The sequence below is a fragment of the Rhea americana genome, unplaced genomic scaffold, assembly GCF_003343005.1.
Source record: "Rhea americana isolate MKP2758 unplaced genomic scaffold, rheAme1 scaffold_144, whole genome shotgun sequence".
NCBI classification, from domain to species: Eukaryota; Metazoa; Chordata; class Aves; order Rheiformes; family Rheidae; genus Rhea; species Rhea americana.
In genome coordinates, this window is record NW_028185528.1 from 626460 (window position 1) to 643668 (window position 17209).

The 17209-nt window shown below is 39.6% G+C and overlaps 1 protein-coding gene across 1 annotated transcript in view; it reads left to right on the forward strand.

Annotated features, from left to right (window-relative positions):
* Positions 1–17209, forward strand: part of NR5A2 (nuclear receptor subfamily 5 group A member 2) — an 87310-nt gene that overhangs the window by 57283 nt on the left and 12818 nt on the right. The window contains exon 6 of the mRNA XM_085299032.1: positions 1198–1345. Coding sequence (XP_085155158.1) covers positions 1198–1345 — 148 coding nt within the window. The remainder of the gene's footprint in view (positions 1–1197; positions 1346–17209) is intronic.

Below are 17209 nucleotides of genomic sequence, written 5' to 3' on the forward strand. Positions count from 1 at the left end.
TAAAAATTAGATTTTAAAGGATTAGTGATGGAAAGATAGAATTCTGCAGTTTGGGTCTATATTTTTTCTAGTGATACCTGGCCCTTCTTTATTAACTTCTTTATTACGGGAGGTCTCAAAGACAGGATTAGGGCAGTGATGCCTCTAAACACATCCTTAACCCAAAGTGCGCACTTACCACTGCGCTTGGTCTCTGCTCAGAGCCAGCCATCGTTCACGTAGCCGCGTTGCGCGGTTATRTGAAGTATAGTTGCCGGTTTCCGCGCTGTTGTGGAGGTTCCTGAAACGGAAAGGCTTCGCAAGCACTCGAGCGGCCAGGCAAGAAGGACGTTTTCGAAACCTGCCGACGACCTGCTCCGCGCTGGCTGGCCAGCAGCGATCCGCCACGGGAGCGAGCAGCGCCCCGCCGCTCCCCCGGGCAGCGGGGCCGCGGGGGCACGGGGGACGCCTGGTGGTCTGGTGAGGACCGGGCTGAGGGCACCGCGGCCGAGCCGGTCCCTGAAGTCGCGCAGTTGCTTCGTTCACGGTGGCGGTTGCAGGGGACGTTGTACCTGCCGCCGACCTGCGCGCACCTCCTGCTGCTCCTCCTCCGTTCGCAGAGGAGGGATTCCCCGACCAGGTCCGTCGGGACTAACGCCAGGAAACAACCGGATTCTGCGTAGCAGGAGAGAAGAMGCCACCCTCACAACACCTCTGTTTCCTGCGGGAACACACAGACGTTTCTGGGCTTGGATAGGTGTTTCTGGCCAAGCCGTGGACACTGGACGTTTCCCAGGAATACCGTTATATCCCTCTGGACTACTGCAGCCAGTGTAGGCATGAAGCCGACTTCATCAGTCTCCCTCCACAGGATCCTACGCTTAAATGAGAACAAGAGACACCAAGTGAATCAAACAAACTGATATGGGTGTCACAAACAATAGTCATATATAACGCTTCTTAAAAAAGCTAATGCAGACAAACCAGCATTCACAGTGATGTGACATAACATTAAGATATATGGTTTAATAATATTTTCAATGTATTCCGTTATGCTAAAATAGGTTTGTATATAAAATCATCTCGACTTGATGACATCATTAAATTGAGAGTGATTCTTTTGTCCAGGAGTATCCCAGTTACATGGGATTGCTTGACACATTCTAAAGTGATTCTGTGGGGCTGATAATCATACAGAAATATAATTCTCTTTCACAGGTGGATTATTCAGTAATAGCATCTCAAGCTGGAGCCACCCTCAACAATCTTATGAGCCATGCACAAGAACTAGTAGCAAAGCTTCGTTCCCTGCAGTTCGATCTGCGAGAATTTGTATGTCTCAAATTCTTGGTGCTGTTTAGTTTAGGTAGGTAAATTCTACTCTTTATATGCTACTTACTATTGATATTGGTATTATTTGTTATAAAATCTTTTATTTTCATTCATTTTCTCAGAAAGAACAAAATATAACTTTGAGATATATTTTATGAGGTTCATATTAGTCTGAGGATTATCTTTTAAATATCAACTGCAGAGAAATTGTGTAGCAGGATTAAAAGTGGACTTCTGTGGGAATGATTCCTAAAACATCTGGAATTTAACAGAATATTATATGCTGTCTGTATGCACTTTCTGAATATCCCAAAACACAGATAAAATTCTATTATTAGTTCTAGAGCATAGTGGAAAAATAYAGAATGGCATATTTTCTATGATGCTGAGCGCAGTCCCATAGAGTAGATGAGATATGGATGAACCGTACCTGTTTTTCAAAATGTATTTGAATGGTAAGTATAAACAATCTTGTTAGTATATTGCTGTCACATTGCAACACATAAATCTGGAAAGCAACTAATAGTTTTTAAATGAACAGTGGAAGACACTGTTGAAGTGCTYAGACAGATCTAGCTAGGAAATAATCTTTAAATGGAGGTTGTTTTGTACCAGTGGAAATGATTCAGAATGGGAAAGATATCTATGCAATACAAATTAGTTAAATCAGTATCTTTCAAWGAATCAGTCGAGAAAAATCACCGACAGGGATAAAAAGGGATTAAGGAGATGAATTCCTATTGACTTCAGAGAAACAGATTTCTCTGCCTGTCTTCTGTTTTAGGTTTGCACTCTGTTGATTTAATTAAGCTGGTTTGAATAAACTTCGGCCAAGCGAATTTTTATTTACTGGCACACAGTTGAAAGAAGAGACTTAAAATCATAAATAAGATCAGATTGTACCACCTCTACATAGSCAAAATTCCATTTTTACTCAAAAGTTATTTTGTGTGCATAGACTGAACTGTTGAGCCAAGAACAGAAATGAAAGAAGTATCAGCGCTAATGACAGAGTAATTTTTTTTTTTATTTATTTTCAGTTTAAAAAGTTCTTCTGTAAAGGAATAAAATTCTACAAATACATTAGCATAATACAATTGAATTTAAACTAAAAGCGGTAAAATGTTTTAGTTATATTGTAAATTATCAACTGCTATCTTAAATATATCCTTGCATATAGTGTTTATAGAATTTSAACCTGCCTTGGAAAACTTTAGATGAAGCTCCTTTTAAATAAAGGCAGCATTAAAAAGAGATACTTAAGGGTACAGTATATGCGTGTAGAAATAAATAAGAATTATTTTTAAAAATAAAGTTAAAAGCATTGAGTTTAATGAACCATGCGTATTCTGAACCCCAGAAAGACRTGATGGATTTATCTGGTAACTATTAACCTTTTGTATTCAGGTTTTGCCTCTTCCTGTGTCTTAGATTCAGAGAAGGAAAAGTAAACCATCTATTACAGAAATTTTAATGTTTTATGAATTAATCTGATGAAAAACAAGAATTCAGATTTCCTAATAAGTAGGCTTTCCAGTTACTGGGCAGGGTACAGAAATGTCTGAAGAGCCTTGTAGCCTTTCTCTGATAAAATATTTAGAAAATTCCTTTCACTTCAGGGATATTTTAAGTTAGCTGAATAAGGGAAGTGCATTTGGAAAACACTCACATTTAGGTGACCCTTATATTTGGTGACTTTCATCAACATACTTTTAATTCATTTAGGAATTGTTCTTCCTTTAGTTCTTACCCTAATTCTGCAAGGTGATGTGCTCAACTTCAAAAGGAGGTGGGCAAATATATCTTGGAAGCTTGTACCAAGCCAGGTTATCCCATTCTCATCTCATTTATGCTACTGTAGAAAGAGCTAATTCTACTCCTAAGAGGAGCCTTGTAATCAAGTCACTTGCATACAGAAGTGAAATAGCACAGAAACTGATTAATTCAATATTTGTCGTACTGCGTAATTCAACTTGCTAACAGCCAAAGCTAGATGTTATGCTGCAAAGAGTCGAATGTAAAGACGTTACCACTTGACCCACAGAACTAAGGCTAATATTTAATGAGAACCATGACAAAACTGAAATGAAAAACACAGAAACCCTTTCCAGCTAAGCACAGAAGTTTGGTCCCAAACCTACGAACAAATAGTCTGGCTTAAGTTACTACGACTGCTCACATCCTTCAACTGTTTAAGTGTCAGGTTTTAGAGACATGGAAGTGCCTAACAACGCTGGCAGGCATCCAACAGGATTGTCAAAACTAGCTAGGCATCAAACTCCTTCTGAAATTACTGGGAGCAATTACTGTACCTAAGTATCTGGGTGCATTTGCCACATATCTACATCTGTTAGGCATCTCAGTAGAAAACTGGTCTTAAGGCCAAAAATACATCATTTAATCAAARCAAATTTTTCAAAAACCTGTGCTGGCTCTTATTGAAAATCTGGGCCTATAATGTTTAATGAAATAAGAAGCACTTCAAGACATAGCAGACTTTTTCCATTTCTAAGGATGTTTGTGCCACAGTGCTAACCAAACCAGTAAACCTTATATTATTGCACAGTACATATAGTATATATGTATATATATATATATACACATATATATATATAGTGTGTGTGTGTGTGTGTGTATATCTTATATAAAACCTCTCAAAGGCAATGTGAAGTCAATAAGCCATAGAATTAATTTATTAAGAAGGCAGCTGGTTTTTTTTTTTTTTTTTTTTTAATATATAACTGTGCAGCTACGAAGCTGCCTTCTAAGGCTGTTTGTTATTCACGGCTGTACTGTATAGTCTGTGTATTCACAGGATTGCAATCTCCTTAAGGGCAAAGAATTTTGTCTTCATCTTTTTTCTAACATTTCAGAAGTGATTAGTGTAGTAAACTAAGAGTAAAATAGTTTTCAAAACCCACAGCATGAACAATTTTTCAAAATACAATTAAATCAYAGCAGTCTTGCTTTCTAGATTTTAAATATTAGAGGCAAATTGTTAGTTATTTACTCGTCAGAGGTTCCAAAGGGTTTGTACAAGAAAACGTTTTTGATTGATAGTAGCATTAAAGAAGAGGCTGTTGAAGTTTAGACAGATACATCTGTACGGTAGCCTTTACGGCTAGCAGYGCACAACTCTTTCTACAGTCACACCAACCCCACGCTAGTGGGTGATACTGTCCAGGCCCCTCAGTTCAGGTCCTTTCCCCAGGGATTGCCTAGCCTGTCTGTGCCCTCCTGACCACRTTGCCAGGAACGCAATGATGCGGTTGACTCAGCAACTGTCGGATAAGACAGAATACCTTGGTAACTAGTTCCTTAGACAGTGTGACATTTCCTCAGTTTATTTCTTTCTAGTATTAATATATTTAGAATTAGGTAACTTTTAAGTGTCCTCCATCAGTTATAAAAACTCAGAGGTTTTTTTTTTTTTTGTTTGTTTGTTTGTTTGTTTGTTTTTTGTAAGCCAGGTAGTTCTTACCTCTCTGTACATAGGAGAGTCCCCCTAAATGACTGTGGATCTTCATAGATCAGTGACTGCCTGCCTGTCCACCATAAGTGGTTCCTCATGCCATCARCACCATCCTGGCAACAGTCACTGCCTCTCCTTGGCAGAGAGGCATCACACCTGAACTATCATTCTCATCAGATAAATCAGTTCAGCTGAATCAGTCCTTCTCTCTTGTGCTCCTATAGGGTGAGGGTCAACAGGAAACAAATCAGTTCTTAAAACCAGCACAATCATCACAAGCACACTGGGGGTGACTGTCTTGATCATGGTCAGGACACAGCTCTATTTCAGACTAACAAGAGGCTTGCCTCAAAATAGTGTTAAACCACCTGCAGAGACCCCTTCCTTCACAACTTCACTGCACCATCAACAGTCAATCAATTATTCTGTCAAGGCATAGCAAGTTTGAACTAAATTTAAATTCTATCACATTACTCTGATAGCCATCCACTTACATGATCTACAAAGCAACCTCTTATACTAATCCAGCAGGATTCTTCTGGAGACTCACAATCTTCCAAYGAGTGAGCCCTCCAGCTGTGTACCTCTTCACTGCACATAAACAAGTGGGTTGCTTGCCTCACTCACAACACACCAGAACAACGTTATGCAAACCAGCCAATCTGACTGACACCTGGGACCACGGACAAGCAAATAGAAACAGGTCTTGTGATCGTAGTTGCCTGTCACAGCTTTGGCTGGATGTGATTATGATACAGCAGTCATACCCTATGATGATGGTTGCTAACCTGTCTTCTAGTCGCTTCTTCCCCAGCTTGATCTCTGACAGACACGACTGAATTCTTGCATCCAAGATCCATCTTGGTTGCAAATGATACCTAGATGCTGATTGAATGATATATTTAAAGAGGAATTAGACCCCTGAAGCAAAAGCATCTCATTGCAAAGGAGCAATCCCTCCGCTAGCATGACTTACTTGAAAGAAATCTTYCCTTTAGATGGCTAAGAAATAGCAATATCTGTTATCAATCTCCGTTTCAATTATCTTAAGGTGTTAGCTTGCTTTAACGTAAGTCAGGACACCAGTTCTGACAGCAGTGATCTCTACCAAGCTTTCTTTTGCGGAGGGTTGCATCATAACTGCAGACCCCACAATATGCCTGTTTCGTGGGAGCGTCATTCCTGTGCTTTCACACATKGAGGAACTCTCCCCTTAATTCCAAGTAAGGAAAGGGCCGAAGTGAAGGTAATTTATGTGGACACCAAACCACAGTTTAACTCAGGTATATCAGCCAGGGTTTTTTTCACAATCTGAAGATACTACAGACAAAAAATTCAGCATCTCAAGAGATACACAAAACCTGTATTTTCCTGACCCCTTACTTGCATTTGGCAGTCTATTTTCAAGCAGAAAGAAACAAGACTGAGCCACGACAATTCAGAAATTATAATTGTGTAATTGATGGGAGCTTAGTGACCAGGCAGAGGTTGCAAAATTGGAAAGGAAGGAAGAAATCTTTGGGAGACTTGAGTGTTAGCCCTACTTTTCATACTAGTTATGCAGGTTTTACATTTATGAACTCATCTCCAAACCATGAAAAGAGCATTATCTAAGAAAGCTGCCTTTCAGAGAGCTCTATACGTTTATCACATTTTATCAGTTTATCAAACTATCCAACTAAATGAGAATAAACATACCTGCCTTTCCCAAAGCTAGTTGAACTGAAGGTAACAGCAATTTCTTTAACCTAATCCCAGAGCAATAACATTAACTTTTCTATAGTGCATAGTCCACAGTTCATATCAAAAAATAGACCTAAAAATAAATAAAAAAATGTTGCTTTGTCATTACTAGTTGCTGTTTTGAATCAAGATATACTGCATATAGAAAAAATGAATGTGTCAGTTTATTAGCGTCTTTGAGTTTTCATTACCAAATTTGACATTAGTTTAGAAACTCTCTTTTTATTATTTTGTCCTAAATCAAGATTAGAAATTTGAAAAGCTCCTCTGTGCTATTGATCAATGTTTTTTAAAGGACACAATGACTCAATCTCGTCATATATGTCTGAGTATTTTTGCTTTGAACATTTGATTCTAACTGAGGAAATTATTTTTGTCTTCTACTTTGTTCACACTTGTACTTGACACTGTCATTGAGCACAGAGGACAGGCTGCTACCCTAGATCCCTTCTCAGATCAGTGGAGAGGGGGATATTCCCTTGATTTTCTTGGTACATTCTCATGTAACAGAGGACAGAAAAACTGGGTTTATAAAACCATAAGATCAGCAGGACTTGTATTGCCCAAAATAGTTTTTAATTTGTTAAAAAATTACTCAGTTTCAATGTAATAGCACCTCTTTACAAATACATGCCTTATTGATTGCATTACATGCCTTCTGAATATTTCTGCTTAAAGACTTGGATCTGCTGGGCAGCCCAAAGCTGTCAGCTCCCTCTGGAGTCGACAGGTCTTGCGAGAGGAGGCTAGTCCAGCGCCCTGCGGAGTCACCATCAGCGCTCTAACACCTGCTTCACAGTGATCAGCACGTACAGAAATGGTGATCAGCAATCACCTAAAAATAATAAGTGCTAGCTACAGACTGCCTAACTGTAATGCACAGTACAAACCAAGTTACAAATAGATGAATAATTTCAAAAAGATCAAAAATACCGCTCCTGCCCATACATTCCCACTCACYGAGAAGAATACATGTATTTCAGCAGCAAAAAAGCTTGATAGATAATAGTTATTAAAATTCCCTGATTCTGAAGCAGAAATAGTTTGGCACACTCTTCCAGGGCAAAATCTTGGCCGCATTAAAGCCAAAATGTTTCCAACTGGTTTTACTGTGACCAAAATTTGTCTCACTGCTTCTTTGTTTTCTGTCCTATCACAAAATAATGCTCAGATCAACTTTTCATTAATTAAATTTGCTAAATGACTGATTTAAAATGATGTTTTAAGAAGCAAATGAGTGTCTTATGTGGTATGCTTTCCGTCATCTTCTGATGCAGCAGATCTCTCTTCATTTTGCCATCCAGTATCCTTATAGGCTGGTCACTTAACCTGAAATCAGCTGTTGTTTTCTCTTTACAAAAACTTCCCATTTGTCCTGCTAGTTTTTATTATCTGCACTCAGCAAGGATGATTTGTCAAACCTCCCATCAGAGCAATTTGTAAAGTGAAATGCCAATAGGAAGAAAGTTAGACATCATTTGACCCATGTCCAGGCACTTGGCTGCCCACGGAGCTAACCGCTGGAATAGGCAGCAGCTGTCTGGTCCTGCTCTCTTATCACTGTCAGGACGCAGATAAATGCACTTCATTTCAGAAACGAAGGCTTTATCAATGGGCAAATAATTGCAGAGCCACTATTGATCTCAGATCTCACTTCACAGGAGACAAGAGGGGCCTGCAGAAATGGTAAACATGTCATCGCTGTGTGTGGCAAACAGCGGGCTCTTGCTTGAGCAGAGAAAGGGACGTCACAGGCAAACCACGGCGTTACTTACGGGGACGCCGTGATCCCCTCGCTAGGCGATACGTCCACGCTCTTTTCTGAGATTAATCTTCCCTTGCTTATAGCTCTGAAGTGTCAGAGCTGAGACGGGAGGAGAATAAGCCTCAATATTGGGCTCCACCATTTGCTGTCTTGGAAAGCTTCCTGTCGAGATCTTCATGCAAATGAAACAGGCTGAAAGGAGGCATTTTGTGAGACAGACTCTACTCTCGCTATTCACGAGACTAGCAGGCGCTTCCTGTGAACATGCATCCAATGAGAAAAATCACAAAGCCTACGTGTGCTCACTTTCATTTGGTTCCATTAATTCAGATCAGTGCAGTTATGAAACACTCTAGAGCCGAAAATAACATTTTAAATTAGCTATTGCCTTTTTTAATATACTCTATGTAACTTCATTGGTCTACCAGGAAATTTACAGACACGCCAGAGCCCGTGCTTCAGTGAGCCTGCAATATAAATATACAGAAAAGATAAGGAAGAATCTGCTGTTTGCAGCAGCAAACAATGATGAAACTTTGGGTTGTACATATTTTCACTTCAACAATTTTTGCTGAGAGTTTAGTTTGGGATGTCACATATGCAGATAGGAAGATAAGAGTGTAAGCATCAATTGGAAGTAGCATAGCAAAGAATATTGATCAAATCTAGTCATGATGCATAAGGGTACAAGAACAAGGAGAAAGTAGAACGAAACAAAGGAATTAGTGCGGCATCAGGCAAAAAGGGTCGAAAAAGCAAACATTAAATGAGATTGGAGAATTAGACAGGAGCTACCTTGTGCATGGTGAAGGCATAACGTAACAAATTTCAGCAGCCTTCCTTGCAGCCTGCCCAGTACTAACGCACTGCATGTTAAGCAAATATGGATCTGCCTTTTACACTTTCCAGTGAAAGAGGCAGCACTATCTCTCAAAGCAAAGTCCAGTAATCATGGGAACTTGATAGAAAACAAGAATTAGCCAAAAGGTGTCTGCCCCCCACCATTAGGATATTTCAGTACCAGAACTCAGGAACAAGCTGATTAAACTACCAGATGATAGACTCAAACCACCAGGGAGGTAGCTCTTCAACGCTGCATATTATTCTGCTCTAGTTGCAAGATGCAGTTTGGCAAGATGCAGTGGAGGCTCAAGGTTTTCATGGTTCCCAAAGTCTCTTGGAGAAATTAATGGAAGGAAAATCTATTGAAATACAAAAACACTACTTCTGTCTCTTGCTTACTCCCAGTTGCTTGACCATGATACAACTGCTCCTGGGAGGTATCACTCCATGCTTTTCTTCTTAAAGTATTCCCCAGGGGCATAGTCCCCGTAAGGCCATTCTCATGTTCTCATTGGGAAATATTGTAGTTTTTCAGGGACTTTGTTTTCCTTGCTGTAAAATGGGAAAAGTGGTTCCTTGGCAGGGTACTAAGAAGCTTATAGATACCACTACTGTGTTTTCACGTAGCACCTTCAGCCACAGGATGTGAAGCAGGTGTTATGAATTTGAAGTGAAAAGTATTGCATGACCAAGTCATCCTTGCSAAGGCGATGCGAGCCTGTAATGGAGCACACGTCCAGGGACCGAACCTGGCGCCACGCATGCGCTCGCTTCCTACTCACAGTCACAGCACTCACGGCTTGACGCAGTCTTGTTCAAAATGGCCACTCCGGTAGTTTTTACTTCTGATAATTTGTAAATATACAGATACTGTTACACTTGGTTTTATAGGTATAATATTTATAATAGGTATTTATACCTGGGCTGATACTATGAGGGTGTTTTACAAACTCCATTGGCAGTCTTTGTTATACATTCGTCCCTTCTCTTACCCAAGTGCATTTCCAAGATTGCACCTAGTGAGCCCCAATAAGCTGGTGGAATATCCTGGGGTTCTGCCCGGTTATCATTCAGCCAGGGCCTTTAGGTTTCCACAGACTATATTTGAATTTAGAAAAATACTTACTGTCCACTTTCAARTCCAGGCTGCTATTTCAACCCTAATGTCTAATTACAGTAAATATCTAAGGATAATAAYGACAAATAAACATTTCCTAAAATTTATGTGACCATTTGGAATTCTGGAAGAATTGTTTAGTATTCAGGAGGTACAACTGTTCAGTATTTATTCACAGAGACCTGGCAGAAGCAAMTAATGATATATAAAGCAGATGTTTGTCTTAATTAAATGCCASGTAGTAGGTGTTGGGGTTTTCTTCCTAGTGAACAGAGCAGTATAGCAATGACCAGATATAACTCACTCTGAAGTTTACAGTTTAAATCCAATCAATATGTATTTATAACAMGGGAGGGGACTAAATATAATTTGTTATTAGATGACACCTGACTAATAGATAAAAACAAGATTCATTTAGGTATGTTTTTTCCGTATACTGGTTTCTGATAGAATATTTGCCGTCTTTGATTCTTGGTTATTGTTTGCTTGAACTAATAGTACTTTGAATAGAAGACTTCTTGAAATTAATGTCCCTTCCTATAGACTGGGAATGAAAACCAGAGAATGTAAAATGTGATATCAAGCAAGGAGGATCTTTTCACTGTGACAAACTTGTTGCTCTAGTAAAACAATTATAGTAACATTTTCCAATTTTGTGATTAGGAATTCATAATGGCAGGTGATATTTTTAAATACTCATGTTCTTCAAAAGTTTACAGTCTAAGTAAGTCAGGAAGGAAAGGTGTTGACTGGCAGAGAATACGAGGACAGACACCATCCCAACACACCTCCAGCCAAGACTGGTCTCTTAAGTGTTACAGCAAACAGAGCTTTGAGAAGGGATATGAAGGTGAATAAAGAGATTTTGGGGGAGAGCACCTATTAAGCATGACAGTCAGGGTGGAGAAAGCAGAAAAAGGTACTTGGTCTGGAAAGGTGGCAAGCAGACAGTGGAGATGGTAGTGTGGGCAAGCCAGAGGCAGGAGATGAACTGTGGACATGGGGTGATTGATGATAGGTAAGGAAGGAACCGCTAGTAAAGGACCTTGAAAGTGAACACAAACAATTTATGTCTGATGCAGCAGAGGAAAGGGAAGACACTAACAGGTAGGGAAGCAATGAGCTTGGAAAGGTGTCTCAGCAACAGCATTTGTCAAGACAAAAGAAAGAAAAGCTGTGGTAATTGAGATGTAATATGATGAGGCCACACAGTATTTGTTAAAAGCTTAATCCAGTAAACAGTGGCTGCTGTTAGCAGCCAGTGGAAGTCATGAGAACACGTTCGTAGGATTAGATATGTTATATTAGCTAATCAACAGCATGGGATATGTTATAGCAGGCAAAGGTAGTAGACAAATTTAAAGGTGATGATCACTGACTTTTCTGAGCCCCCTGAGCTCATCTCTGGACATACTGGAGTCTCTGTCTCTTGACTTCTGATATCAAGATGACCATTTCTTTAAATTATTTTGGTACACCACAGGCAAAAGTTACGGATTTGATGTGCAAACTGCTAGATGGAAGTCTATGGCTTGCATTGAGCAAAATGCTAATGTAGATGATGATGATGGCGGCATAGGTCCTCCTTGCCCCCAAAATCACTGAAAGTAGATTTCATAGGCAACATGTTTAAATTTATTGTGAGTCCTCTAGCGTCCTTGATTTGCCAAGTTTGAATTCTGTAATTTCTAACGGAGCCTGTTGTCAGCCATCATGCACAGTTCCTTACTACTGCATGGCCCCCGCCACACGGGTAAATTAGGGATAACTCTATTATAAGAGCTGGTGAGGGTCAGGAGAACAATTAAAGAGCCAGCCTGCTCCCGAACACTTCRCTCGTCCCTGGGTCTCAAGCAATGTGGCCAGGCTTCTCCTCCCTGCTACTAGAAGAGAACTATTCCACTTTTTTACTTTAATCTCTGGGAAAGAAAACAATTGAATGTGGATCACATCATGAGGGACTTTTTGCATTGCCCAATATAGAAATCAATCCTCTTGTCTCTTACTCTGTTTCTGATTCCATTACTGACTATGTAGCTTTGAAGTCTCTCAAATGATATATCAATTATCCTAGCTGGTAATTGAAAATAATAGTCATTGTAAATAGTAGTGAAATCCAAAGTGCATAAGATACTATCTGAAGTACAACCAAATTGAAATAACATTTAAAATATCCATTGATATCATAACAAAGACCAAGGTTAAAAGGAATCTCATTTAAAATATCTTGAACAGATTTCGATCAAATTCCATTCTTTCCTTTTGTAATTGCTCAGCATGAAAGGAGTTTCTTGCTGTATTTTCATGTGAAGGACTAAAACTATGCAGAACTTTGTAAATTCATCTTTTAGGAGACTATTTTTAGATGCGAATTCAGCATTGTGTGCAACATGCAGGATAAAATAGAGTTTCTTTTGCCCTGTTCTTTCACATCTCTGCTTTTCCTGAATTCTCTACAGAGAAACAAAAGCAAAGACATCTTCCTTTCACTTTATCTATCAGCCAGTGTCAAAAGCCAAGTAATTGAAAATAAGTTCTGATTCTCAAACTACTTATARATGTAAATGAGGATGTATGGATTGAAGACTTTATTAAACTATCCTTTTCTTCCTGAAAACATCTTTTCATCAAGCTGGCAGATTTTAGTGGCATCTGACATGCAGCTTCCAAACACTGTGCAGGTGGCTGAAAGCAAGCAGGACAGCAGCTATCTTATAGTTAGCTACCTTTCCTGATGAAGTTTCCAAACACTTATTTTTTAATATCTTCAAGGAAGATATTAAAGGGAATGAAATATGAATACTGCAGTTATAAGTTAGAGTTAAGAATTAAATCAGTATTTTAATAAATAAATCTTTAATCATTTATCTCAGCCTGGATGCCAGAGTCGTGAATAATAAAATTCTTACAGGAATTCCAGAGATAGCCTTGTGTTTCATGGCTGATTATGTTTTTTGAATAAGCTACCCCAAATTATAAAGAAATTTAATAATCACTGTTGATTTGTCCCRATTTTATTTCATGAAATGCAATGAATGTCGCAAATTCATCCCTCATGTAACTGTTGAGTACAATGGCATTATTTGAGACATGAATTTGATCCAATCTGATTATTACTGATTTATGTTGTTTGCTTGTCTGACAGCTGAAAGCCATTGGGGGGGGGACAAAAAGCCTACACTGCCTTCAGCGAGTACTTTTTGTGTTTTTTTTTTTTTTTTTAAAATGCATACTTTGGAAGATTTTGAAATAGCAATAGGATTGATTAGATGTGTAAGAGAAAATTAGGTAATTTTTTGGTTAGATAGATACCAATCTGGCAAGTAACCAGAAGCATGGGTACCAAGCAGTGTCGTAGGCAGCACCGCTGCCGTTGTGAGGAGATGGTGGGAATTTCAGAATACCCTATCCATGTGCTCTGCAACCACAACACCAAAGCACTTTCTCTAATGTGTTTATAGAACACCAGCAAGGATGGCATTTAAACAGTTCCTGTAAGGRGAAAAAACATAATCCATTTGTCTCTGCTTTGGAAATTTCTGTTCTGTTATTAATATACATTTTACATGTTTAAGATGCAAGTCTGAATGTATTTTACGTGTAAGAGAGGAGCTATGGGGTTATACAGAGTTGTTATTCTGCTATTGACAGAAGTGACAGAAGCAGCTACTTCAGTGACTGCTTTTGGTAGCCAAGTTTCCCAGCATAACGTGGGAATAAACAGATACATATTAAGAAAGCAAGACGTATATTAATGAATGAATAAACTTAAACATGAAGCTAGTGGGACCACCCGATATTTTTAATTTGCGCATGTGCTTAAATGCCTCATTGAATGGGGAACATTCAATGTCCCTCCCCCCCCTTTCTCTTATCCCTCTGATGCTTTTGCAAAATTGGGTATTGCAAAAGAAAGGAAAGCAATGGCTGTCCCTGAATGATCAAAAATAGAGACGTCAAATACTAGAAAGAAAAAATGAAAACAAGTAAAAGGAGAGTTGAACAGAAGGCCATGGAAAAAGAAATAATCTGCAAGAGGGGTGAGAAGAGCAGCAGGCGAGGCCAATCTGCACTGGGCAAAACAGAAATCGAGAGGGAAAAGCTAGCGACAGCAGCAACGTGGCGCAGAGGAACAGGCAGAGGGAGAATGGAGGACCTCATACAGGAAAGGAGACCAGAAAATAGGGGAAAATGGACAGGAAGGGAAAAGAAATTATGCAGCTATGATTAAAGCCCAGCGAGAGATGGAAGGTGAGGAAATAGAAGCAAACAGGAAAGAAACAATGAAAGAAAATCCAGAAAAAAAACTTTGCAGTTCAGCCTTTAATACAGCTGTGATCATGAGCTGGGAGGCAGACTTGGACCGTGCAGAAACGCACTTTTTCCCAAGCTCGGGGCTTGGAGCGTGTCCTCCTGACACCTGCGAGATCGCCCCCGCTGCGGTGTGCCCTGGGCCGCGGCGAACCTTGCAGGACAGGGTTCCCTGGACTGCCCTGCGCAGAGCCATCGAGCACAGGGCAAACTCAAATAGCTGCACAAGCCCCAGAACAGTCTATGTGCCTGGCAAAAGCTTAATCTTTGCCAGGTTGTCRTCCTAGGGATATTTTTAAGAGTTCTCCTTACAAGACTATCAAGAATTAATAAGGAAAACYATACATTTAACATTATCCCCAGCTTGTGCATCAACCCGGGTGGGTTGATGCGTATTATAAACACACTCCACGGCACCATGGAGGAAAAGCCATAGCCCAAGCATGGTAAGCGATGCAGACTGCCCTCCAAGCCCAGCCGGAGACAGGCTGGATGGGGGCTAGGTCGGGAGAGTCCTTTCCGCTTGCCTATCTTCTCTGGGAGACGCTTGGCTKTAGCGCATGGAGTCACTGGCGAGGTTGGAAAGGACACGAATTGGACTCAAGTCCCTTCTTAAAGAAGTCCTGGGAAACAACCCTTGTTGCAGGAAATATTCTGTCATTGCTAAGAGGTTACTGAGAACCGTGTCCCCTCAACTGTACACTGCGCTCCAGGCTTGCCAGCTAACGCTAACCTGGGTTCCTTCCTCCCCCTCTTTTCTGAGGCAGGAAATCAAGACCCTCACAGTTAACTAAAAATATAGATAAAACTACCAGAGGTGAGATAGAGAACAAAGAGGGAGCTGAGCATTTAAAAGCATTCCTGCTAGAAATCTCAGCGGGCAAACTGCAAAATTCAGAGATCACTGTGCCCCCCACCCCCAAAACATGGCAGAGATGGGAGCAGATGCTTAAAAGCACTTTTAGTTACTTACATGCCTTTGGCACCCTTTCAGGGTGCTGGGGAACTGGAAATGGCTGCGGTAAATGTATTTTCTCTGCTTTTGCCTTTCTTGACAAAACAGCTCCAATATTTTGATCTCAAGAATAATCAGCTCTTTTGTGTTTCCTTTTCAACTGCAGACTTTTGTAAGTTAAAAATTAATGACAACTTCTCTTCCTCCTTTTATTTTAACATAACCCTTCTGTGCTCTTTTCTGAAAAAAAAATCCTTTTTCCTACAACCTTTAACTAAACTGCATCCAAACCACTCGCTCGCTCTCCTTCTGCAGTAACACACCAAACAGATCCCACCACAGCAAAACAACCGGGCTTGTGGTTGTAGGAACCATTATTCTGAAGATGAAACATTGTGCTGTGTCCTTTACCACTATTACCGGCAGTCAGTCTGTTAGAACATATTGGGCGATTATGGGCTAGTCTTTTCAGAGAAAGCCATGGGTTTCAAGTTAGCAGTAACCGTATATCAGTTCTTGAGATTATGCCATGATTTACTGTCACAGCATCATGTATTCTCTGATTTTCTGCCTCCTATGAAACATTGTGCTTTCCTTTTCTATTGATGTATCAACTATAATAGTTACAAGCAGCTACAGAAAAATCGATAGTGAACTTTCATTACTGTGCACATAAAAAGTACCACGCTAGGAGAGCACCTAGCTGTTAAATAGTCACCAGCAGCAAGGTGCACTCTAAACATCTGTTATTTTGGTCTAAATGAAGAATGTCTGGATTTGAAATATCAAATAGCTAGGATTTTTGACACCACTGGATTCTATGTCAAGTTTTTCCAGTACGTGATTTTTTTCCAGGTGTCAGGTTTGATTTGTCTTTTCTGTACTGGCATTTGTGTATTTTTTTAAACCCAAAGCTGACCTAAGAAATGAAAAGCAAAATAAAACATTGCTGGGCTCTGCTTTGCTGTAAGCTAATTAAGTTTGGTAGGACAGTAGTAAGAATTGTGTTAATATTCATCAAACTAGTCTATATCATGAGCTGACCTTGATTAAGGCAAACAGGCCAATAACCTGAGTTAAACAAACAGCTAAAACAGAGGTGAAAAAGTTACCATATTACTGCAGACTCAGATGTGCTCTGAGGACTGTGCAAAACACTGAATTGCTTTTCAACACACAAATCGGAAAAAATAGTGTAGTTTTTGGTTTAAATATAAGTTTTTGCCTCTGGGAACATGTTAACCTCCAGTCAGTGAATGTAAATCAAGAAAGCCAAGAAACAAAAGTAAATGTATGAGTATATTGCGTTGAATATGCTCAGGCCACTTGGAATTCTCCGGCAATTCAGTATGAATTTCTGCAAAGAAGGCAGGCAAATTCTGGTACAAGATTTAGTGATTACTTTGGCATTTTGAGACTATGGTAATGTACACCTATGAAAGCACTTTTTGTTCCTGAAAAACCTTAGAATTTGAAACTGAAACACGAGGATGTACATATGTTTTCACATGAACAGTATCTCATCAAATGTATACTCGTTGTCTGTCACGGCTGCAGGATTACTGAAAAGCAACATTTCTTGGGCTAGACATGACTTGCAGGAAAAAAATGACTTTTAAAAGTAAGAATTTCAGATTGCTTTTACGATTTTCATAGTACTAACTCATACAACTTTTACCATAAAACAAAAAA